At 38.3% G+C, this 25,946-nt stretch overlaps 1 protein-coding gene across 3 annotated transcripts in view; it reads left to right on the top strand.

Moving 5' to 3' along the window:
* AMPH (amphiphysin) overlaps positions 1–25,946 on the top strand; it is a 124,404-nt gene that overhangs the window by 82,764 nt on the left and 15,694 nt on the right. For 2 of the 3 annotated variants that reach the window (XM_057367484.1, XM_057367485.1), the window contains exons 5-16: positions 3,525–3,620; positions 4,890–4,997; positions 5,368–5,453; positions 7,093–7,168; positions 8,024–8,106; positions 10,935–11,073; positions 11,788–11,916; positions 12,715–12,822; positions 15,977–16,000; positions 17,233–17,256; positions 19,863–19,895; positions 21,328–21,378. In XM_057367484.1, the coding sequence (XP_057223467.1) occupies positions 3,525–3,620; positions 4,890–4,997; positions 5,368–5,453; positions 7,093–7,168; positions 8,024–8,106; positions 10,935–11,073; positions 11,788–11,916; positions 12,715–12,822; positions 15,977–16,000; positions 17,233–17,256; positions 19,863–19,895; positions 21,328–21,378 (957 nt within the window). Of the gene's footprint in view, positions 1–3,524; positions 3,621–4,889; positions 4,998–5,367; positions 5,454–7,092; positions 7,169–8,023; positions 8,107–10,934; positions 11,074–11,787; positions 11,917–12,714; positions 12,823–15,976; positions 16,001–17,232; positions 17,257–19,862; positions 19,896–21,327; positions 21,379–23,399; positions 23,514–25,946 lie in introns of all 3 variants that reach the window. The other variant, XM_057367483.1, reaches the window with a different exon arrangement.

Below are 25,946 nucleotides of genomic sequence, written 5' to 3' on the forward strand. Positions count from 1 at the left end.
TTTTGGTTTGATTGATTTAGGATTTTTATATTGTTTTAGGTTAAACAGCTGGAAAATCTTATGCTGCATCTTGCTGTAGCACCTCATCTTGTATCTGTAGACTACTAGATTTTACACTCGTAAATTTGTAGTGTGTGTGAAAGGACCAAAATTTGGTTTTTAAGCTCTATTAAATGTTAAGATACATTCTAGATGTGTTTTCTTAATAAGAGATACATGGGCAATATTACAAAATCTCCTGATTTTTTTCTGTACATAATCACAAATGTAGATTTATGCATCATTAGAGTGGCAAAAGCTCAATTAGAACTTAACCTGGCCACTTTTGTAAAGGATAATAAAAAGTGATTTTATAAATACATTCTTATCAAAAGAGGGGCAAAGGAAAACCTCCATTCTTTATTAGACACAGGAGAGAATATAGTTACCAAAAATGAGGAAAAGGCTGAGGTACTTAACACCTTCTTTGCCTCAATTCTCAACAATAAGACAGGTCATCCTCAGGACAGCTGGCCTCCTGAGCTAGTGGACAGGGACAGGGAGCAGAATAGCCCCCAGTAATCCAGCAGCAAGCAGTTAGTGACCTGCTGGGCCAATTACAATGCTCACAAGCCTGGGGGCCCAGATGGGATCAATCCTAGGATGATGAAGGAGCTGGCACACCCAACCACTCTTCATCGTTAATCATCAGTCCTGGCTTACTGGGGAGGTCCCAGAAGACTGGAAACTTGCCAGTGTGACATCCCTCATAAAAATGACCAAAAGGAGGATCAGGAGAACTAGGCCTGGCATTTGTCAGCCTGACCTTGGTGCCCAGCACTGTTATGAAACAGGTCATCTTGAGTGTGATCACACAGCACCTACAGGGACAGCCTGGGGATCAGACCCAGCCAGCATGGATGGAGAAAGGGCAGATCTTGCCTGACCAGCCTGATCTCCTTTTATGACCGGGTGACCTGCCCGGTAGATGCAGGGAAAGCTGTGGATGTTGTCTATCTAGACTTTAGCAAAGGCTTTGACACTGTCTCTCATAAAATAATCCTGGAAAAGCTGGCAGCTCACAGCTTGGACAGGTGCACCCTTCACTGGGTTAAGAACTGGCTGAACGGTTGGGCCCAGAGAGTGCTGGTGAAYGGTGCTGCCTGCAGCTGGTGGCCAGTCACCAGTGTCCCCCAGGGATCTGTGCTGGGCCCAGTCCTATTTAAGATCTTCATTGATGTTCTGAGTGAAGAGATCATTACCAAATGCAAATTTGAACATGACGCCAAGCTGGGTGCAAGTGTCAATCTGCTGGAGGGAGAAGGGCTCTGCAGAGGRACCTGGACAAGATGGATAGATGGACTGAATCCAACAATATGAGGTTTAACAGACCAAGTGACGGGTCCTGCACTTTGTCCACAACAACCCCCTGCAGCACTACAGGCTGGGGATAGAGTGGCTGGACAGTGACCTGGCAGAAAGGGACATGGGGGGTCTGACCAATGGCAGATTCAACGTGAGCCAGCAGTGTGCTCGCATGGCCAAGAAGGCCAATGGCATCCTGGCCTATATCGGGAATAGTGTGGCCAACAGGACTAAGGAAGTGTTTCTTCCCATGTATTCAGCACTGATTAGGCCACATCTTGAGTAYTGTGTCCAGTTCAGGGCCCCCTCTATTTAGGAAGGATGTTGAGATGCTGGAGCGTGTCCAGAGAATGGCAATGAGGCTGGTGAAGGGTCTGGAATACAAGTCCTGTGAAGAGTGGCGGAGGGAGCTGGGGTTGTTTAGCCYGGAGAAAAGAAGGCTCAGGGGAGACCTTTTCACTCTTTACAACTGCCCCAAAGGAGGTTGTAGTGGAGGGACGGGGGGGTTGGTCTCTTTTCCCAGGCATCCAGTGACAGGACAAGAAGACAATGTTAACCTGTGGCAGGGGAGATTAGGCTGGACATTAGCATAGGGCTGCCCAGGGAGATTATGCAGTCACCATCCTAGAGGCGTTTGAGGAAAGACTGGATGTGGTACTTAGTGCCATGGTCTACTTGACAAGGTGGTGTTAGGTCAAAGGTTGGACTTGAGGATCTCAAAGGTCTTTTCCAGACTAGCTGGTTCTGTGATCCCTCAGCCTAGAGTAAAAAAGAATTACATACCTRTTCAGTTTAGGATATAAATGATCATTCCAAAAGGGATCTGCGTAAAAGACCTTATTCTGTATGGTAGGAAAGATGGTGGCTTAAAGGATCCTTCAGCAGTGCTTTTTTGAGTCCATTAGCTTTCAGAAAACCTCTGTTACTTTAATTTGTTCAAAATATATACCAGCAAGATACAAAGGCAAACACACAAGCCTGGTAGTTGCTTGCTATGATCTAATGTTCTGGTGCTTTATAAACCACTGTAATTAAATACTGTGTTAATAAATTAGGTATTTCTTTTAAGCATGTTTAATAGATTCTAATAATTCATTAGGGACTCTGTTAGCAAGGAAATGAATGAACTGAAAGCAGGCATCACAGCATTTATAGTACACCCTATAGTAGGTTATGACAAAGCAAACACTAGGGAATAGCTTTCCAGACATTTTAGTCAGGATAACTGCCCTGTAGACCAGTGCTTAGTTATCCTGATATTTTAGTCAGGATAACTGCCCTGTAGAGCATTAGCCTCCCTCCCATCAAAGGGGAGAATGTAAAGTAATTTTTGAAATGTGAAAGAAAGGGGGAATCAGGATGTTTAACATGTGCTAATGACTTGTTCCGTTTAGCACCCAGGACCTCCAGGTCTATGTCTCTGTGTAACAGGATTTGCTTCTGGTGAGGAATCTCACCCATGGGTCCTTGTCACATGAGCAGCATTAATATGTTCATAAAATCAGAAAACTACAGGTGATACCTCCTGGTGACTACCCCAGAGCTCCAAAGGGGACTGGGGAAAAGCACTTTACCTTCAAGGCAGAGGGTGGCGGGCATGTGCATTTTGTTTATTTTGCCAGCTGATGTTGGGATGTTTCCTATCTGTCATTCCAGTTCTCCAGCAGTGTAGGGTATAGTCGTTGTCTGCATCAGCCATTTCATCAAATGTACCTTAATGGCAGAAAAAGTATGAGATGGAAAGATCTTTCCCTGTATTTTATTTGCTCTTCTATTTTCAGTTGTACTTACTTTCTCTGTAAGCGAGGTTTATCGTCAGTGAATGTACTTAGACACAAGAGCTAGGCCAGGTTCAGATTCTTCTTTACTGATTCTCAGTGACCTGAAACTCTGAGGAATACTTTGAATTCATGATATCATTATTTTCACATGGCACTTGCTATTTGAAATAATGAAAACACAAACTAGTTACTAAGTTTAATCTTATTTTGTTGTGAATTAAACTTGCAATGTTAAGGTATTCCTTTTCATTCACCTTACGATTGTGTTCAGATTTATTTCTGCAAAGAACATTTTAAAACTTCAGAAAGATTAATTTTTGCTAATTACATTTGTATTTTTCCTACATTTAGAGTGGCGTTAAACTACTAAACACATTTTTCTTCTTTCTACCTTTTCAGAAATGTGATGAACTTTGGGAAGACTTCCATCAAAAACTGGTGGATGGGTCATTGTTAACGTTGGATACATATCTAGGACAATTTCCTGATATCAAAGTAGAGTAATGATTTTCTATAAAAGACAAGTTCTAAACTCTGTTGAGTTGCAAAATAAATAGAAAATGAGATTACAAGCAAAAACAAATGAAAAAGAGTGGAAGGTGGAAGTCATGTTCTCCTATAATGTATAATATGTTGTTTTGTTAGTAAGTTTCTGGCATTAGCAGGGCTGATTTTCCAAGTGAACAAAAATATTTTTCATGCAGTAGTACTTGGAAGCAAATTACCCTTTGTAGAGGTAATTTTTATGCTTTTTCCTGATCCTGTTTCTTTGGTATGAGATAATTTTAACTGACTTCAATAAAGACATTAAGCTCTTCAGCTGTTAAAATGCCAGACAAATTACACAGAAAGCAGACTTTTTGTTATTGGCTAGATGCACCTGTGAGTATCTTTCTTTTATCTAAGCCATGTCTTTTCAATAGTTATAAAAAGATTATGTAATACACATCAGATTCTAGCCTCTGTCAAATGCCCATCTGGCATACAGTCCAGGGAGATGGCTGCTAAATGAAATGAATAAAGAAGCATTATAGGTGAGAGGTAGATACATTTTTATTTGAATATGACTGTTAAGGACATAGCTGGAAGTTTTTTGTGATAGTTTATAATTGAGTAGGTACCACACAGTCATCTCCTTGGTCATTTACATCACGGACTAAAGAAAAAAAAATTAAAAATACTAACATTACTGATGTACAGTACTAAACTTGCTTTTAAATCAAGCTGTGTTCATGCCCTCTCAGCATGTGGATTTTACATATAATATATAGCTTTATAAAGTGTGTATTAAAATATATTTGTATATATAACTTAAACTCCAGTATTCTAGGTATGTGTTAGAACTACTATATGTATACGTATATTTTAGCATTTTTCAAACTCTAGAAAAAATGCATTAGCTTCTGAATTTTCACACTATATATAAGGGGAAATGATTGTGTTTCCATGAGTTGAACAGGTTCACTGATTCTGGACAATGTGACAAGTCTTACACAACACTGATACCTCAATGCTAAGGCCTGTAAGCCCTACMCCCATGAAAACCCTTTCCAAACTACCTGTAAATTGATTCCTTAATTTAAAATAATTTGATTAGTTTGTCTCTTTTACCATTTCCATGTCCCTTCTACATGATATAATAATTCTGTTATCAGCAGCAGATAAGGRAGAATAAAATATTTCATAAATTAAATAGGCAGCATAAGTAAAATGGCTTTTTTAAAAGTGTTCTTCATACTTACTTTCATTTCTACCTCTGTACAGACTCGTATTGCAAAACGAAGCAGAAAGCTAGTGGACTATGACAGTGCAAGGCATCACCTAGAAGCCCTGCAGAGCTCAAAAAGAAAAGATGAAGGCAGAATTACCAAGGTAAGACAATCAGAAACATGCTGGCAAAAGACTTGGGGAGATTGGGTGGCATTTGTTTCTGTACAGAGRCAGAGCACAAAGTTTCTCTTGTTTTTGCTCTCTTAGAAATAATGATATCTCTAAATACAAATATGTATTGAGTACTTTGGTGCATGTGGTAGGTATTCTCAGCCTCTTTCCTGATGGAGTCCTGTTTGAGCCCTAACTTGAGGGGACTGCCAATCTTGTGTTGACCTCCATGGTGTGGGACTGAGTCACATCCTTTGTTAGCAAAAATTGTAAAAGACCTGCTAAGAAAACCACACAAAAATAATTTTGGTTTTGTTAAGTCGTAGTGATTTCAGAAGTCACATGTTTCATTTTGGTTTAGGCAGAAGAAGAATTTCAAAAAGCACAGAAAGTGTTTGAAGAGTTTAATACTGACTTGCAAGAAGAGTTGCCTTCCCTATGGTCACGGTAAGCCTAGAGAGATACTGTATGAAAGGCCTAAATGGGGAGTAGGAAAGGGAATGAGGGAATTTTAATGAGCTGATAGAAAATGGATTGCTGGATTCTTGAAGATTCCGTCCATTGTCTTTTTGAAATAATAAAAGAAAAATGTATGCAAATGCTCCAAAATACTGCAAGTGCTTCAAAATACATCCTGTAAATGTATTTTGCTTATTCCTTTCAATGTATCTTGGCACTTAAGTTTCGTTACCATATCTTCATTCTGAGGTGCAAAAAGGTTTCCATTTTCAGAGTAAATAATTATGCTAGAGCTCAGAGTAGTCTGTGGTGATTTGGGTCTACTTATAGGTCATTTTTATTATAACTACATCAGAAGACACATTTTTTTAGTTTTGCACTGATTATGTTGTGATGTAAACTGATTTGATGGCATAGATCATTCAGTCAAGATTATAATGAATTATGTTTATACAGAAAATGCAGACAATATGAATGGGACAACAAAAGCAGTAGAAAAATAAGCATCTCTTAGTGTGTTATGTTCTTTAACAATTGACAGTCTGGAGTGTAAATGTGTTATCAGTCACTGAAGTATCTTTTGTCTTTTCTACCTTCTAAATGAAATCGTGTTGAATTTCAGACCAGTAGAGGATTTTCCAGCTGTGTTTCTGCCTATTTCAGTAAAAACATTCTTAGCATTTCTAGATATTTGTTTTAGGGGCCTGCTGAAAGTAAAACTGCATATGAGTGATTTAGAATAAGGGCCATTTTACTTCAGTATGTGTATTGTGCACTAACTAGTCTCAGGGAAAGATAGAATTTAATTTAAGCAATATGCATAATTTAGAAAGCAATTGCTTTCGGAGTCCTCTATTTTAGTTACTACAGTTTTTCAGGAAGAAAATTACCTCTTGAGTTGACATTTTGCAGGCTTATTCTTATTCCAAAAATTATTTTTGTTAATAAAAGTTAGGAGAAATTATACATGTAAGTTTTAAATAGGAAAAATAATAACACAAAATCTAAGAAAACAYCTACTTTTGCAAAGCAGAATATGTCATCATTCAGCCCAAATAAGCAGATTTTCGACTACATGCACAGAAGTGTCTAGTCTGTATTAAATTATTTTCTCTTATATACATGTGCATGAGTTTCAGAGCTCAGCAGGGGACACTCACCCCATGGCTGTACGGAGCTGTTTACATTAAAGCTGACTCCAGATACGGCTGTATCACCTTGGTGCTGTGATGACATTTGGGCACAGAAGCTTGCAGTGCCAGAGTGGTACCTTTCTCCTTTCAGGCAATGGTTGTGTGCTGGGAGATAAATGCCCAGAGCATCTTGCCTTCTGTGTGTTTGTGCTGCTTGTGACCATCCTTTCCCACTCTCCCTATAAAACAAGCTGGAGACATCTGATGTGGAGTAGTCTCAATTTGGTTCACTGGGCGGTGTGAAATATGTATCTTAACACAAACAAAAATAATCATTCACAAACTAGTCTGAAATTCTGACATTTCACCATTTGCTTTGCTAAGAGTAATAGTCAAGAATGTTGCTTGTAGTCCAGAAAACAGTTTGTGCCTTTGTGGCCCTCCCACACATAGCTTTTATTCTCTTTTTCCTTTCTTTGTGCCATCCTTTGTAGACGAATTGGCTTCTATGTGAACACCTTCAAAAATGTATCCAGCCTTGAAGCCAAGTTTCACAAGGAAATAGCTTTAGTGAGTAAAATTGCCTATTTCATGTATAATGGATTATGATATGCATGACAGCTAACAAATGTGTTGTAGTAAAAATCTAACAGATGCACGCATGAGAATTTTCCATAGATCCAGATTTGTAGTATAATAGTCATATTCATTTTTACTTGCCATACTTGTTCTCTCCTTAAGGATGGAACAGCCCCTAAAATTTTGGATTGCAGTGCATTATCAGTTGTAGCACTAAAATCACTTTCTATTTTGATAATTTACTGCTGCCTTCAGTATTATTGCTGTGTCCAATTGCTAAGCACCTTTTTGCTTTAATCAGTATAAGAAAAACATGTCCAACATTCCTTTCGAGGCCGCTGTATTGATTGTCATCAATTGCAACATTTTATCTGTGACTGTTAGGCAAATCAAGCAGTTTCATTGAAGATCTTTTGAATGTACCTGGCTAAATAGTAGTGTATTATCTGTGGTAACCTGCAAAGTGGAACCAAAATTTTTTTGAAAACTCACTTTACTGAAGTTCTGTGAAAATTTGGATTAGATATCTCAGGGGAAAACATGAATTTTCTTGGCTGCTCATGTTTCTTTAAACTTCAGGTGACCTCCTTCATCAGAGCTCACGTAGCAGTCAGTCACACTTATGAACTTGTTCTCTAAGAAACAGCTCATGTTTCTGAAGAACTGCTATTTGATTTTATGGATTTTTATGGGTTTCTGTTTAGGCTTTTGCTATACGTGGCACTGAGAAATTTTGGAAGGTTTTATACTATGGCATAAAGTTAATCAGACCAGATTTATCACCTTTGTTTTTAATCATGACTATAGATGTTCATATAAACTCAGGTGACTGTTTTGTTTTCACAGCTATGTCACAAACTATATGAAGTGATGACGAAGCTGGGGGATCAGCATGCAGACAAGGCCTTCACCATTCAAGGGGCACCAAGGTGAATTTACAGCTTTTTTAATTACTTGCATTGCTGTAGGCTTTGTATGTTTCGGCATACATAGTAACCACTTACACCATGTGTAGCGCTTGCCGCACAACGTGGTAACAGGCATTATTTGTTCAGGATGGTAGATGAAGCTGTCTGAGATGAAGTTCTTCTCAACAGGAGTAAAAGATAAAAAAACTTGCTTCCTCACTGACTCTTTTGCTAGAAAGTCCTTTCAAAAAGAAAAAAGAATGAAGGCCGTGTCAATTTACCCAAGTTGTAGACTGTTACATCAATTTGCATCCACGAAGTGTTTAGCTGATTTATTCTTAGATGCTTAATTTTCAGCTATGTTGTTAAAGCTTTGAAATATTTAGATATGTTTTTACCTCCTTTTATTAGGTGAGATTCCCAGCCTTTGAATGTCAACTTTTATCTCTTTTGCTTACTGGGAAATGTAAAGATCTGAGGGTGCATCGTAAGAGCAGAAAAGCTGACGTAAAGAGAATGTCAAGAAATACTGTATTTTTAAAGATTTTCAAGTTAAATCTTGTTTTAAAGCAGAAAATCAAAAAGCGCTTAAAATCAGATGGTGCTTTCTTAAGGTCAGTGGATACCAGTGTGGTATTTCTGATTTTTTTTATTTGAACAAATGCAGCCTTTCTGCCATAATTTCATCTGTAATACTGATATGCAGAAAAGATTGAAATGTAAAACAGTGAGACTTATCAAGGCACCATGATATTTAGAGTTAATATATAAGCCTGAATTTCCATCTGATCCCAGCTAGCTAGAAGCAATCTGAACAATGTTATAGCTTGTCGTATTCCACAGGGGTGCCTGCTTACAGACTGTAATACCAGTGATCTCCACCCCCTTGAGTATGCTAGCCACCTTCTACACATGCCATGTGTTAGGGCTCAGCCCATGTAGAGATTTTCTACCCATTGTCAGAAAATGGCTTTATAACATAGATTCAGACAATGTTGAGGCATAAATAAAAATTAAATTTTTTCCTCACATAGCTACTACTAATTTGCTCTCCAGATGGACTTATTTTAATAACAATTAAAACTGACCAAACAGTATAGCATCCRCCTCAAACATAAGGCAGGTATTCCTACATCTCTTTTAATCTCACTTTCAAAGAGCAAAGAATGAAATATTGAACCTTCTGACCTAATGCAAAATTCAGAACTACTTATAAGCACATCACTAAAATTAGTATTTTAGATTATTTCAGTGATAATCCATGCTTGTGTACTGCCTTTGGAGCTGTTAGCTCATGCATCACCACTTCCAGCCCATTTAGGGTGGATTCACAGACTGGACTATGTTTCCACAAAGGATTTATAAAATGCTTTTATGAGATGTAAAATAACGTAATGTTGGATTTCAAGAACTTTTTGTTAGCAACAGGTATTTTATCCATATCTCCTAGACCATGTCCAGCATGCACATGCTTGTTCACACTGACTTATTTGTTCCATCACTGAGAGACAAAAAAAATTAATTTTGCTGCAAATTACGATACATTGTTTAATGCAGTGTGATATTAACTTACTTTGAAAAAGCTTCTTAAAAATACCTTTTTTTCAGTTACTTTGTTACTCTCTTTAGCTATACTATTTGAAGAGCCTTGTGTGAAAATCTGGATATATTTTGACTTTCATTATTAGTGATGATGCTCTAAAAGACTATTCACAAGTGGGTCTTCATAAGATAAAACAGCTTTCTGTTTTAGATGCATGAGAAGTTGATACTAGACAAGTACAATATCTACTTTTTCCTTTAAAGAGCTGCAGACAAAGAAGCATCTTAGAACCTTGTATGCTACTGAGTAATATATCCTGAAGACAAATATTGTACCTGAGACAAAAATTTCTTAATGACTGCTTATTTTTTCTCTTTTAATATTTCCACAGAAAGAGGTGGTGAGTGTGACCTAAGTTTGCCCTTCCAAAGAACACTTTTTCTTGTGTTAGCATTAGGTTCATGTTTATGCTGTGGTCTCAATCAGATAGTGTTTCTGCTCTCCCTGAAGACATGTAGGACTCGCTCTTACCGAGTACTGTGGTCACTGAGTAGTGTAGTTCATAGCCTCCCTCACTGTAAGCTTTCAGTATTTCTAGGTAGCTGAATGTAATCTCAGTGTTTGCGCCAGGTCCTTGCATGAGATGGGCAGATGCTTTCTACGACTTCATCAGATCTTTTCTTAGTATCAGCAGAGGTCTGTTGAAGTCACTTGACTGCTGCTTGTTTATCGTTTGAGTAATTTTTCCTCCTAAATAGTGATATCTTTATAATAATCTTGGCTGTGTTTTATTTTTTTAAACTTTTCTGAAGTTGCCAAGCTTTTAAAATTATTTGCATTATCCATTGTTATGCCTTCCTGTGGGTTTTTGTGTCTTTAGAGTCTTTTATTCCAAGAAGTGTGTGAAGTGAAGACAATAAATTTAGTTCACATTTTATAATAGTTATAAATTTATAAATTTATAAATTTATAAATTTATAAATGAAATGGTGTTTCAGGTACAGAATTTTTAAAAATGCAGGCACTCTGTTTTCTTCAAGTTACAATGATCAGATAAACAAATATTCCAAAAATCAAGATAATTCAAAATTAAAACATCCTTTGACACCATAGATCACTGAATTTTAATTGTATTTAATTGCAATTTTAGTTTTAGTCATTATATAACAGCTTAGTGTCCAGTGTGTGCTCTCTTATGTGGTCACTGGCATTACATCAGGGACACAGTTCAGCTGCTGCATCAAATTTTCAAGGTAATAAGTCAGCAAGATATATATGTCCTTGCCATTGCTTTGCTTCTGTCTAGTGACTCGGGTCCGCTCCGCTTTGCAAAAACACCATCACCACCAGAAGAGGCCTCTCCCCTGCCTAGCCCTACTGCTAGTCCCAATCATATGCTGGCACCAGCATCTCCGGCACCAGCCCGACCTAAGTCACCCACACAGGTAAGGATTTACATAGCATGAGGACCTGACCTGTTGTACAGCAAAAGATAGCTGAGATGATGTACACAGTGGATTTTTCATCTAGGCTGTGACTGAGTAATGGTGGGGAGACCACTGGTTCTGTTGTACTCTATCCAATACTTTTTGATACTTTTCCAAACAATTTGTTTGTCATAGTTATGTGAATCCCTGAAGAGCAGGAGGAATATAGTAAACGAAGCACCTTTGAAGTGTTGTAGTTCCCAGAGATCATATTGTCTTATTATTAAGTACACTCTAAGGCTAGCAACAGGTGGGCAGAGACAAAATCCCAAAGCTAAATGCAGATGAGCTCAAGAAGCCAAAAAGTTGCAGAGGCATTATTTCTGTGCAGTATCGCCCTTCCAATTATGGGCTGCATAGAAGAACAAGTGTCTTGCAATGTGTTCCTGTCACAGCAGAAAAAAAACAACCAAGGGTTGCTCTTGTATGAAATCAGAAATCTTGAGTTTTAATAACTTTGAGACATGGGGTTGTTTTGTTCTTCCCACAATGTTTATTTCAAGGCATTTGGTGGTGAACAGCTAAATGGTTCCTTTTAATACATGGCTTATTCCCATGGCTTATTTAGGGTGAAGAAGCAGAAATAAAAACCTAAGACAATTTGTTTAGGCTTAGATTAAAGATGTTCTTTTATCCCTGAACTAGTCTGTGACATTTTTGCTGTCTGTCTAGCTGAGGAAAGGTCCGCCAGTCCCACCACTGCCTAAGCTCACACCCACAAAGGAGTTGCAACAGGAGAACATCATTAATTTATTTGACGACAACTTTGTCCCAGAAATCAATGTGACAACCCCATCACAGGTAAGGTTTGGTGAATTGTGTAGAGATCCAACTGTGTAATCACCCTAAGTTCTCCAAGATAGTGCCTCTGGAGATGACATTGGAACAAGGCTTTAAACTAGTAAGTCACATTTCCAAAATCCTTACATCCTTTCTATGAGAGATTGGCATAGAAATGGAATGGCATAATAAAAGTGGACATGCTTCTGAGAACTGAAATCTTTTCCTCATCTCTCAARGAAAAATGGATCTCCCTGAGTGATTTATGTCCTTGCCTCCACCACAGTCAATGACCAGGAAATGTCCTCAGCTATTCTCTGGCCACCTTCTCATCAATTATCTGCAATTCTCTGTCTACAAAATTGTAAATTGGTATACATGATCAGAATTAGAACTTAATTCAAATGCATTTATATTGTTCTGTATTGGCTTTTTGTAATTTTTTTGTTTGGGGAGAGGTTAATTTATTAGAATATATAGACATTGGGTGCCATTCATGTAGTTCTTAGCCTTGATGTCTGTTTCAAAGCACTTTAAAATGGCCCTCACAGTCAGATGATGTACACTCAACACTTTTTTGAAAGGGCCGTGACTGTTAATCCTGAAAACGCGAAGTAATACTACAGAGAAATGAAAAGCATCGTAAGAGTGTACCTCATAAGATTAAAACTTATACTTCAGAGTTTCCTCCCGTTCTGGTGTGCACCACAGCTAGTAAATCTGTGATGTATTTTTTTTTCTTGCACATCCTAGTATTTTACTGCCCAGGACAGCTTTTGAAAGATAAGTTTTTCAAGAATTATATTTTGCCTCTAACAGAATGAAGTGTCGGAAGCTAAGAAAGAGGAATCTTTACTGGATTTGGACTTCGATCCTTTCAAGCCAGAAGCTGTATCAACAGGAGTTAGTCATTCACCCCTGTCTCAGGTATCTCTTTGCCTTGATGTAGGCAAAGCATAGAAATGCAATGTGCTGTGTTTGGTAGGAAAGATTTGCCTCATGTATTAATGAGAAGTGTCTGAAAAACTTGCTTATCTTGAGAAGCACTAGTCAGCCTTCTGTCTTCCCCCTTCAGTAAGCTTGTACTTGATGATGCACTGGAAGGAGAAGAAATTGTCATGTGGTAAAATGAAATATCTGCTGATGAAAATTGTTGCTGGTACCTTGGCCTTCACTTTAGCGTGCTGTTATTTTCCATCTTTAGAATACCTCTTCGTGTAAACATTATTCTCCAGTGCTTATTTTTCTGACAACTTTTCTGACCTTACTTTGATTCTTCATGTCTGAAAAGATGCCTTTGGGGACCTAGGTCTCATGGAGTCAGCATGCAATGGCTTTACTTTGATGGAGTTTCTGTAACAAACAGTGGTATGATCTGAGTGGTTATGCTATTTGTAATGGTAGTTTTTTGCAGCAAAATATATATTAAAAAAAGGGGGGRAAAAAAGCTGATATATCAAGCTGCTGATATTCATTGGCTTATCCTATAGGACCTGCTATTTTAAAATCCAGAGTTCAACCTCACTACCCAGAAAAGGGAGGAGTAGGGAAATTCTTCTGGCCAGCATATCTGTGTCCCTGCCCTGTACACAAAGAAGTAATGTTAACAAACTGTTAGCAAGACCTATTATCCCTGTGCTATCACTAATCTGGCTTGTTCTGTGAGACATGAGAAGACTAATCAGCTGTTCAGAAATGCAGCATTGGGAAAGGAGTGAGAAGACAAGAAGCTTTAAAGATGAGATGGTCCTGATTCTCTGCTGATCTCTTCCTCTGTTAATTAATTTCTTATTTGGTGTGAAATCCTAGTTATGTAATGAGATCTGTAGGAATTTCTGACAGGATATGCACTGTCAGAAGAACGATGCATTGTCAGCACTCTGAACGTTATCTGAAATTTCTCATTGAGATTTGCTATGAGAAGTGTTTCATTTTAGCAGAAGCTTTATGCTTTATTACTTGTTATGTATTTTCTCCCTCTAAACAGAGAAGAGGAAAGGGAAGGAGGAGGCAAATTAAATTCCTTAGCATTCAGCAGTGACAGAAAACACTAAGTGTGACTTTGCTAACTACTCTTTCAGCTTGTTCTGTAATAATACTGATTAGAGCAGGGAGATCATTAAACCAAAGATCTTTAACTTTTGTGACAGACCACATTTGTTCTGATGTCATATTTTACAGATTGTAGAAAAGTTTATTATTTTAGTGAAAAACAGTAATTTTATATTCAACTGTACCATGAAATACAGAAAATAATTGTTTGTAGAAAAGTACATTGTAACTTCTCATCTAAGGGCATAGAAAGCATTCACTGAGCACCTTTACTCACTCCTTTCACCTTTCCTCGCATATGAGAAAGAATGGTCTGCATCTACAAGAGAACGTGGATGAATCGGAACACCATGTTTTYAGAAGGGAAGACAGCCCCACAGTCTGGGTCTTGGTCTCACTGGATTTGACAGGGCAAATTACTATGGCAGTATTGAGAGACTGAAACCTGTGGCTGCAGTCTTTGGAAAGCCCTGTACTTGCAAGGAGATTAAGACAGCCTTAAGGGCTATTTCTATATGTATGTCATTTTTGCCTCAGTCATGGATATTTTCCATTCAGCAAACAGCTTCATGTGATGTGAAGTAGTGATGTGAAGACAGGAGTAGTGCATGATGCCTTTGGAGGCCTGGCATGACTTGTCTATTGTTAATTTAATGAATTATCTCCCTCCACTGCTCTGCTAGGGTGATCCAACCGCAGTAAGTGAGTCCTGGTCTGTCCTACCTCAATTGTTTTTCTGTTTCTATGGCTGCTTCAGAAGGGACCTATCTAAACCTGTCTGATTCTCTTCTGCATTTTTTAGCTCTGCTATGTCTCAGTTTATTCCTTCCTCCTCTTCCTCAAAGAAAAGGAATTTATTTAAATTCATTTAAAAAGAAAATGAAAAAAAATGGAAAATGTGCAATCTTTCCTTTCATGGAGTCAGTAGGACATGTAAAGTTTTACCAATTATCACTGTAAGAACAGACCTGTTATTATTCCTTAAAGGTGAAGTGCTCAGCTAATAATGTTACAGTGAGGTAAACACACGCACTTATGAATTACGTCCACAGAGGCAGTACCTGCCTGGATTTTAACCAAATGAAAATGAATGTGAAATGGCTGTTGATATTAATTTGCTGTAAATCTGAGTAGTGAGTTATTACTGTGTCTTTTGCTCATCAAAGCAGAAGTTGTTCAGAGAACCAGTCTGTCCTTATAAAAAACAAAACAGGTGAGAAGAGAAGCRAAGGGTAGCAGTTGTACCACAAAAATGTTAGAAGTTACATTTGACATTTGAGAATGTTTCAATTTAGTATTTTGCTTTATGAAGATCTTTAGGTTTTGGGGTTTTGTGAACTTTAACCAAGGCATGAATATAGTAATTATATTTTGAAGCATCTCAGACAGCTTTTGGAATGAACCAGCAGAGTTCCTTCTTGTATGGTGAGCTATAAATATTTGGCAGGAAGTCTGATGCTTTTCTTTAATCTGTCTATTTAGCTCTTCTGTTCAGAGGTCGCTAACATTTATTAACACTCTGGACAAGAAAATATTGGTCAACTTTCTTATTTTCTTTCCCATTTCCCTTTCTAGTGTCTTATTGTGAGAAAATACACTTCTCAGTGGGTAGCTGAACCATTTTTAACAGGCTAGAAAGCCCCACCTTTGTAAGCTCTTTAAAGCTGACACCTTGCAGAGGCTCCTATACCTGTTGGAAGCTACTCAGTCACCAGCTCAGAATCTGACCATTACTCATGCACACAGCAATGTGAGTTTGCAGAAAAGCAGCTACTACTTTGGAGTGGGAAATATCACAATGCATTGCATACTGCCCATCCTTTATAACCAAAAGTATTATGCAGATACAGACACATGCACACACACATGCACAGGTACTAATGTATAAGATACTGTATGTACTATAAGTGTGCATATAAATAAGTTCTCTCCTCTTACATTACAAAGGACATTTTTATGTAGCATGTTGGACATATAATATAGGAATGGTATTTTTCTGACAAGCTCTTTTTTTCACTACTTGTTTCAGACATTACCATGGGATCTATGGACGGTAAGCCTGACATACATAATTGTATTTCTGTGCCTCTGATTCTGTAACAACCTAAATTCAGATTTACAATTATTTTATCGAAAGCCGAGATAAAGAATTTACATACAAACATGACAAACTCTTTCAAGTATATGAAGCCACTGGGTATCTTTTAAAACTAACAACAACAAAAAATAATCTCTGTTACTTAGTCTACAAAGCCTAAATTATGTCCGAAATCTAAGTTAATAAGACTCACTATCACTACAGCTAAGTGTGTTGCTTTTAATATGCCCAAAGGGTAATAATGGATGTTAGTCACTTGTTTTAAATACCTGAAGGTGTAGTTCCTCAGGCCTTTAACCCAATGGACAACCATTTTCTCAAAATTCACAAGTAAAGAGAGTATTTAGATTGCCTTTGTGGGCATACAGTGAAATGGAGTTACTCACAAAAGAAACTGCTTCTGTAGGAAACTGCAGAATCCTTCCTTCATCCTCCTGGTGCCAAATCAGATACAATGATCTGCAGGAAGAAAACCAGGCATTTTTGTGAGCCCTCTTTTGACTGCATGTCATGATTTTAGCTGGGTTGATTTGACATGTTCATGTTTGAGTCTTTTGTAGCTTCAGCCAGCACAGAGATTTGTGAATGCTTGTTACGTGTTCAGATTTGCATCAATGTTTTCTGAACACATTCCATATGTGATGTATGTTAAATGTTTATCTCTTTATATTGAGTAAGGTTAAATAAGCCTGAAAAAGTAACCACATATGTAGGCTAACCAAAATTTCAAGGCTGCAAATATCTAGACCAGGTAAAATAACACAGAAATGTTGAGACTGTATTGCTCTCAACTTAGAGCTTCATCAATGTCTTCTTATTGCACAGCTTTATTTATAACTTTTTAATGTTATATATATATTCTGTATTGTAATTCTCTTTATCTTTGCTCTATCTTTTAAAAATGCTAGTGTACTTCGTAACTAAATGTTTGAAATAAAAATGTCTGGGGTGGTAATTATTCAACATACAGGAAGAACTTCTTTTATCATGTTATTCAGAGGCATAGAATTCACAGGCCTGGAATTAATATTGGATGGAGTGGCAGGAAAGGACCCACTGTTCCTTCCCCACTCTGATGTGGTAACTGCAGTTGGTTAGAGAACTGCTAATTAATGAACTGGTGCTGTATCAAAGTACATCATGTTCTTCTTTTCTGTGTTTTGTGTGYATGACTTTCTTCTACACAGACAAGCAGCGAATTGGTGCAGCCGGTAAGCAAACCTCCTCCCTCACAACTGCTCTAGAGACATCTTTAATCACTGTGGTGTAATATGTAGTTTTCTGGTTTTGTGTATCAGTGCTGCTCTTTTGCATTACAATTTATTGCCTTCAGGCATTGCAAACCACATAGCTTTTTCTTAAATGGCTTAATTTAGTCACTTCATTCTTTAGATTAAAATTGCTCTTGTAAAATATAAATTTTGTGTTTTCTCATCAAGTCCGCCTTTATCTTTTTCATCTTGTGTTTTTTCTTTACTTTTCTGTCTGCTTAAAGCCTGATTCTTCAAAAAGTCTTTCCCTGTGTAACCTGGTCATGGAGGAAACCCCAAACAATGGGTCATCAGAAGATACTAACAGATCTCAAACTGATCTAGGTTCACTCAACTGGGGCCTAGATGTTAGCACACCCAGTATGAGCCAGGAAATTACTGCAGGTGGTTCTTTGCTTTTCCCCAGGGCAGAGCAAACCTCAAGCGAATCCACAGGTACTCTGCCTGCTAGTGTTTGGCCTGCAGTAGGTGAGCAGGAGGATGCTGCACCAGGGTCAGCTTCTGTAAACGAAAACCAGAGGACTTCACTGGAAGACCAGTTGGATGCCAAAAATGTCGTGTGGGAAGATGTGGTGACCAATCAGCCTTTAGAGAACATAACCAGTTTTGAGACACCCATCCTGGGAACTGATAGCTTGTTGGATGAATCCCTCCCATGTGATGTGCAAAAGGCAGAGGAAGAGCATGAGGAAGACGAGTGGGCAGGTGTCAAGCCAAGTGAAAAGGTAGACACTGGAGCTAACTACAAGGAGGTAGAAGGTACAGAGAAACTGGAAGAGCGAAGTTGTGAAATCAAAGGAAACAGTGAGACAGAATTTCATAAAGATTTAGCAAAATCAGATCTTGAAATTTTAGTCAGCACAGAGGTAGAAAATTTACATGAGTCTGAAGATAATGATGGGGAGAGAGCTAGTGGTGCTAACCTAGAAAACTCTGGGGAACAAGAATTCAAACAGATCAATGTCATTGAGGAGACAGATGGAGAAATACCATTGCTAAGCACAGGGCTGGAAAGTGGGGACAAAATAGTGGTGTACAACTGTACAACTGTAGAAGGCACTGGTGCTGAACCTGAGGTCCTTGGTATCTGGGATCAGGACCATGAGAAGACATTTGAGGATGCCATAGTCCAAACTGACCATGGTACTGAAGAGAGTCCATCCATGGAGTGCCTAAACATGAGGGCGCATGTTGACCTAGAGATAACTGACCACACAGGAAAGTACCCTACAGGTACTGGACGCAATCTGTGTGATGCTGAATTATTCAGTACAGAAGAGAAAGGAGCTGAAGAAAATAGCATCAGCCACCTCCCAAAYGGTACTAAAGGTGAAGCTGATGCTGAAAAACAGTGGGCAGTGCTGCCCAAGGCAGCCGATGCTGCTGGCACAAGCTGTAATAATCTTTGCCTAGATAGTGCAGATGACCTAGTGACAGGTAGGACAGCAGCAGCAGTCACTGAAGTGATTAACAGTGGTGTTCCTGAAGCCTTGGAAACAGATCCCTGGCTGGCAAACTGGGATCCAACAGTTACCAGTGATTCCTGGGGTTTTTCTAGTCTGTCAGATAGCCAAGTCAATGGACTGGATAATTGGCCCTTTTTCCCCCAGCAGCAAAACTCAGAGGAAGGTAACTTGGAAAATGTTTGGTTAGGCATTAGTAATAAATGGTCTACAGAAGACCTAGGAACTAGTGATAACATCTGGGGAGAAGAGGATGCGAGCACAGGCCCCATAATTCAGGAGACACCAGTAAGACAAGGTTTGCCTGGGGAGCAGGCAGGCGTTAGCAAACCTAGACCGAGCAAGGAGATAGCTAAACCCTTGGCTCTGTTTCAAATGGGAAATTCCAGAAATACTAGCACCGAGAGTTCAACTAGTCCTAAAGACAATGAGACCAACAACTCAGATTTATCTGAAGATGAAATTGCTAACCGGAGATATGGATTGTTGTACCAGGAAATTGAGGCTGATAAAGAAGAGGTACCTACCGTGTGTAGCCTAGTTTAGACAAAGAGTTACTTAGGCCATGCGTAACCTTGTTGCTTAAAAACATTCCATTTGTGTCTTTCCTACTGCCCTTCCTAAGCCCATGCTATTCTTTTTTTGAAAAATTGCCATGCAACTGTTCATAGTGTGGTGCCCTTCAGCCCTTCAAGCAGGCTGACAAAAATACATTTCAAAATGGTGAATGAAGCATTGAACTGTGAAGACACATTGTGTCTGGCAGCTTTTGTGTTTTATCTGTAGATCTTTAAATGCACCTGGTCTTTATTATTATTGTTTTATACAATTATTTAAGGTATTCTGCTTTTTTGTTTTGTCATTTTCTATAAGAACTGTAATACCTGTTACCAAATAGCATCGGTTGTCAAATTTCTTGCTGCCTTACCCTTCATTTTATTGTTTCTTCTCTCTTTTATCTCTTTTTTTTTCCTTTTTTATAATGTCTGGCCTATATTTTTATTTTGAAATTAAAAATATTTAGACTCATGTTCTGATTTAGTAAACAAATGATAATTTGTTCGCATCTTCACTTCTACTTAGGCATCCACCACAGCATTTAATGGATTTACACAGGTAAGAAATAAACAGGTTTTGAGATTTTTTTTTTTCTGTGCTATTAAGAAAGTATTAGAACTGGCTATACAAATGCAGGACATCTGTTCTACAGACAACTGCATAGTCACATCATGCTATCTCAAATCCAGACCCTGTCTGTGATCAGAAATCCTTCTTTGATGTAACTAGAAGTACTGTTCTAGTACTGATGTACTCTTTGGCTGAGTCTAATAGCCAAAAATCTGGCTACCATAATGGGACAGCTGTTTCTTCCTAAAATGGCTGGTCTAGCTTTTTCATTGTGCTCTTTTGTGGATTATTTTTCTCACAGTCCCAAAATCCTGTGAATCAGGTTTTCAGTTTCACCTATTTTCAGTGACTCTGTGTGTAAATATGTAGGGAGTTTAGGGTTTTTTTTCCTTCATCTTTATTTTCACTTAAAATATATATTTTACTCTCAAAGTTAAACCTAAATTATTTATGTGCTGCTGTGCTGATGGTGAGTTTGTGGTATGCATCACAGAGATACAGCACATAAAGACACCATGTTTATGGTTTCAAATTCCAGGGCTGTATCAAGATCCCAAATTTTGGGTGGATAACCTGGGTGCTCATTATTTTCCACCATTCTCTTAGAGACTGACTCAACCACAGCACACTCTGCACACCTAAATTTAAAAGCACCCAAAAAGGCTCAACTTATACAAGAATGGAAATGAGTCTTCCAGGGATTAACCATTCTGCTCCAGGACATTTAGTTTAGTAAGGGATACAGATGGAATGGGCAAAGCACAAGGCTAYCATTGCTAATAATTAAGGCAAAATGTTTGTCTGGAGAAAATAAACATTTGCTGTCCCCTCTATGGTAAGAAAATCATTTGGCCCAGCAATATTTTGCAAATTAATTAGTTCTGAATGAGTGAGATGTTGGAAAACATCTCAATTTTTCTACTTTCTTAATGCAGGTAGATTTTTGTATTTGTAATTACTGTAATTATTATTCAAATAAAAGCCCATGATCAAGAAGAAAGTAGCTTAGAGCTGATGTACTCTACAGGCACAGCCTTAGAGCTGATGTACTCTACAGGCACAGTCTGCAAAAAGGATTCAGAGTTCCACAACTTAGAAGTGCATTGGACTTTGAACTAAGTCCTTGTGAATCAGATGTATTTAATTAAGAGTTTTTCACTGTCTTTAGTGAGGTGAAAAATCTTGGTTTATAAACATTGAATAAAAAATTGAAAAAGTTTTTTTTTGTATTAGTAGTACTCAGATGATCCAGATAAATATTAAAAATGATTTTTAGTTAAGTTGTATTTGCCGTCTTATTCTGTGTGAATGTACTTAGCGACTTTACCTGAATAAACATTTAAAAAATCGGGTCTTTGATGGACACCTGCAAATACCCTGTCTCAAATACTTTTGCATCATTTTTCATTTCTGTATCTAGGATATCTCTGCATTTACAGTGCAATCAAATGAGAATGTGACAGAGCCTTTGGTAAGTGGCGACTTTTGGTTAATTTTTAAATGTCTTGTCTAAAAGGGTACAATTTTTCCTTTGTGTTTTCCATCCTTTCTACCACAACATCTCTTGCAATTCTTCCACCTGGAAGAGCTGCTGGGTGATACAATTGCAGCTGTAAATCCATAATCACTGAAACAATCTTTCACAAGGATAGCACAGAGCAAAAGAAAATAAAACCAGAATATTTTAAGGTATGTTTATTTTATAAAGGTGTTCATTTATTGCATTTAAGAAATTACTATAATGAGACTATGGTCCCGTGTACAGCAAGTATGTAATAGTACATGATGGCTGTTACAAATCTCCAAAATTGCTGTAATTTTATCTACTCACCACATTTTAATAGTAGGCACAGTCTACTTCCAAGGAGGGGACAATCTTTTTGGAAGTTATCACACCTGGATTTCTTAGCTCCTCTTACAGTCTTTGTTTAGCCTGGGGCAAGAATGAGAATAACAGCATTGCTGAATGCTATAGTTACTTAATACCATCAGGATGATATTTAATGTCATTTATGATGGTTTATGGTGTTTATGACATGGTGACATGGTGTTTATGTTTATGATAGTTACTGAATATTGTGAGAGTATTTTTACTGGTAGCTGCAGTGTGGTAACCTATCTGAAGCCTGCTTTTCAACAAGTGACTTGAAGCACATCATTGCAATCTGCTTTATGTTACTTGTGTTTTTAAGTCTGAAAGAGTCTTCCACCATTAAACCTCAGGAAACTCATTAGTGGTCTTACCTGCGATAAATATACTTTGTATTTCTCATTTCAGTCCTATTTCTTCTTTATTGAATTCTCTAGAGCTGTCATTAATACACTGCACAGAGAGATTTTTGCACAGTATGGTATACCATGAGTGAACGCTCCTTAATACTATGCCAAATCCTAAAGGTCTTGCATAGACAAACTTCTCTGTACCTTATCAAAAACCAGCCTGGTTAAGGAATATATGAGCAAAGAATTCAGAGGCTATGGTTTTGTTTTTTTTTTTCCTAAAAAATATCAGAAGATGATCTTAGTATCCTAAGAAGCTGTCTCTTCATCACAGGAAACATCAAATTCTTGCCAGCAGCCTGTTACCAACTGCAAAGCAATTGCTTTTGAGCTTCATATTATGCTGAGCAATTTGTTCATGGCAAGTTAATCTATTGGGGTTATTCTATCTGGTTGAGTCAGCCATCTCTATAAATCAAATATGATAAGCACACTTGGAGCGCTCCCCTTGTTATGTGCATGTATTTGCAGAGTAACATCACCACTGGAGATTGCACTTCTGCTGTGAGCTGTTTTGCCACAAGACTGAACATGTTGCAGGGCTGGTGATATTTCTTAGATCCTCTTGTTGAAAAACAAGCTGAGGCTAGAATTTAAAAGGGTGGAAATGCCAATAGTGGTTTGATAAATGGGTGCTTTATAGGTGATTGAGAGCTCAATTTTAATAAGAAAACAGGGATTATTGGTAGAGCTCATTGCTAGAATTCAATCATTCAGTGTTTGTCCTTGTGCATATTAAAACTGAGTGTCTTATTCTGCTTATTGCTTCTTACCTTCTCTGGAGGAAGGACTATATTGTCTGAGAACAGACAGAAGTAGGGAGGATGAGGTAGATTTTTTAACTCTTATTTGAAGGCTAGAGTTGGTACACATGTGTGCCAGTTCCAATTTCTGGCCTTGCCATGAGTTTCTGGAGCATTTTTGAGCAAAGTGAATGCTTTTCTCCCACTTCCACTATGTCTCACTGTAATTCAGGAAAACTATGCTTTCTCTCCTTGTGAGGGAGGCATGTAGGACTGGTACATTTTACATGTAGAACATCGATGATGAAAATGCCCTTTACATGCTGTCTTTTATTGGGGACAAAGCTTGGCAAGACCAAGCCTGAAGCAATATTGTGCCAGGCACAGATCCCTTTCTCCCTCTTCCTTCCCACTATCACACGGTCCTCAACAAATTTTCCACTGTCTACTTAAAAATCAATAACAAAAGACTGAGGCTGAAGAAGCTCCACCTGGGGAACCTAAGGTTGAGGAAACCCCTGCTGCTGCTGCTGCCATTGTGGAAAAGGAGGCCACCCCTGCTGAGCCAGCAGAGCAGCCTGTGGTGAGTGATCTGTCCCCCATGTCACCTCCCAAGCCTCATTGGAGCCACCTTTCATTGTGGTGAATGTGCCTGATGCATTTCAGCCATCCTTTCCACTGTCATCCTCCATGGGTAGTTTCCCCAGTGCCCAGCTGTGTCACAGCATGCCTCTCTAGCACGCATCCTCCTTTCAGCCCTGAAATGTCATTCCTCTTATGTCTGGCATTTTAGTCTGAAGTTTGGCTGAGTGGTTGTAGTTTCACAGGTTGTTTCATGCCAGACGACACCAAAGTAAGGCAAAGAATGAAATTACGTACCTGATGCACATTGTTTTATCAAACTGCTGAGCAAAGTGCTTTATGTCAGTGTAATGGTTTGGAATAAAAAAAGCGGAGGGGAGGTGGAGAGAGAAGGAATGGGAAATCAGTCATTAATCTGAAGCTCTTCTCTTCCCATGGGTGCATGGCAAGGAACAATGTGGAAGAAGAGATACTAAGGAGGTCGAAAAGGTGGTTTTATTTTGAAGAAAAAAAAATGTAAAAGAAGTTCCCCATTTTTCCAAAAGGAATTATTTTTGTCTTGCACTAAAAGAAAGCAATGCTCTGAAGCCTGTTGCACATCTTAGGCACTAATTAAACAGGCTCTGGCTGCAGCACCATGCATTTGCTTGTTGGCTGGCATGAACTCATCATATGATAAGTTCAAAATGATCATATGATCATTTTGCTGCTGAGGAGTTCTGGGTCCATGATCTGTTGTCAGCTGCTCTGGCTGAGTCACAGGAGTGCAGAGCTATTGGGAGAGAGGCAGAGAGAAACCGTGCAAGAGACAGACAGTTTAAGAGCAATCCAAGAGGAAGAATGTAGGCATTAAATAGAAGTTAATCAGTTTTAATTAGTTTATTCTTGTTTTGTTGCTTACTCAAAATGATATTGTCCTTACTAATTTGGGAAAAAAAGCTACAGTATTAGTTTTAAAAATGCCTGAAATGGAGTGACTCTTAATTTGGTTCTCAAAGGTTGTTATTTTAGGATGGGTTTTCCAAGACTTGCAAGGAAAAGTTTTGAATGTTAGGGTTAATGACAAATATGTTCAAAGCTAAGGAAAAGTACGCTGAATTGCAGAACATGCAAAAAATGGCATATCCTGGCAGCAGTTCTGCTTTAGTTTCCTTTATGAATGTCAATTTCCTTTAAAAGTAGAGTTGTAAACTATTAATAGAYACTGCTTCATTGGGAATGTTTTATCACATTTAGTTGCTTCCAGTTCGGAGTGACAGCCAGTCCTCAATTTAATTTTTCTGTAGGAAGTTTCTTTCCACATTCCGTTAATCCAGAAAATTTATGGCATGGATTCCTCATTGTAGGAATTTCACAGTGGATTTTCTGGTAGGGTGTTCATTTAAATTATGGAGAGAATGGCCCAGGGGTAGGCATGCCTATCAAGGCACTTCATTAAAAAGAGCTTGTTAGAATTGCTGCCTGGGATCTCTCTTTTTTCTTGGTGTTTTGGACCTCCAATGCCACAGAACAAATAAATTTTTTATTAGTAGCTGTCAACAGTTGATCTTTTTTGGGGATAAAGTGTCTGGTAATTAAAGGAACAGGATGACTATGTGTGCCAATAGAAGAAAAGTTAACCATGGTAAGAAGTCCGTGCATGGAATTCTGCACACAGAGAGAGTTGTTCTTGTTTTTCTATAGTATCCCCAAAGGCAGCTGTAAATCCAAAGGATAGTCTAAAGGATATAATGCAAAAACTACTGGCTTTTTTATTTTTCAAATAATACTGCCCCTCTCACCACATCAATTTTTCACATTAAAGCAAAGATGATGTGAGGACATCATAATAAAGTGAATGCTTATGAAATGTTATTACCCTTTCTTCTTTTCCTGCATGTAAGACATAGTGCTTTGAGTTCAGAGCTCTGCTAAGAGATGAGTTTTCTACTTCCACTGTACTATTAGTTTGGGAAGAGCTTCTCAGTGCTGATCGGGATCTGATGCCTGCCTAGACTCTGATGTTCTCCCATTAAAGCGGTCAGACATTCAGCTAAATACTGTGTTTTTCAGAGCAGTGTATAAGCATACATGAAACTACCCACTGATAAGCTCTTTGCAGACACTGAACAAGTGTGGCAGAAACCAGGGAACAGCCTGCAACTCCAAGAGTATCTAATTAGTATCTAATATCAATCCAACTGAGTTACAATTCACAGTGCCCAAATGGTGGACATGCAGTTTGGGGGAGCAATACAATGGTTGGATACTATGGTCAGCTGTGTCCAGATTCCGAGTGTGAAGCTGGGTGTGGGTGCAAAATTGGAGCAAAAAGACATTAACAATATTTGTGTCTCATATACAGGAGAAACTGGTGTAGAATAGTGCCTTTCTGTTGCAGTCTGGAGAAGCAGACTTTTCTCTCTGGAACCAGGACATTAATGTTATTCCAGTC

Source organism: Malurus melanocephalus, unplaced genomic scaffold (assembly GCF_030028575.1).
Source record: "Malurus melanocephalus ecotype Western Australia unplaced genomic scaffold, MMel_1.1 scaffold_79, whole genome shotgun sequence".
Lineage (NCBI taxonomy): Eukaryota > Metazoa > Chordata > Aves > Passeriformes > Maluridae > Malurus > Malurus melanocephalus.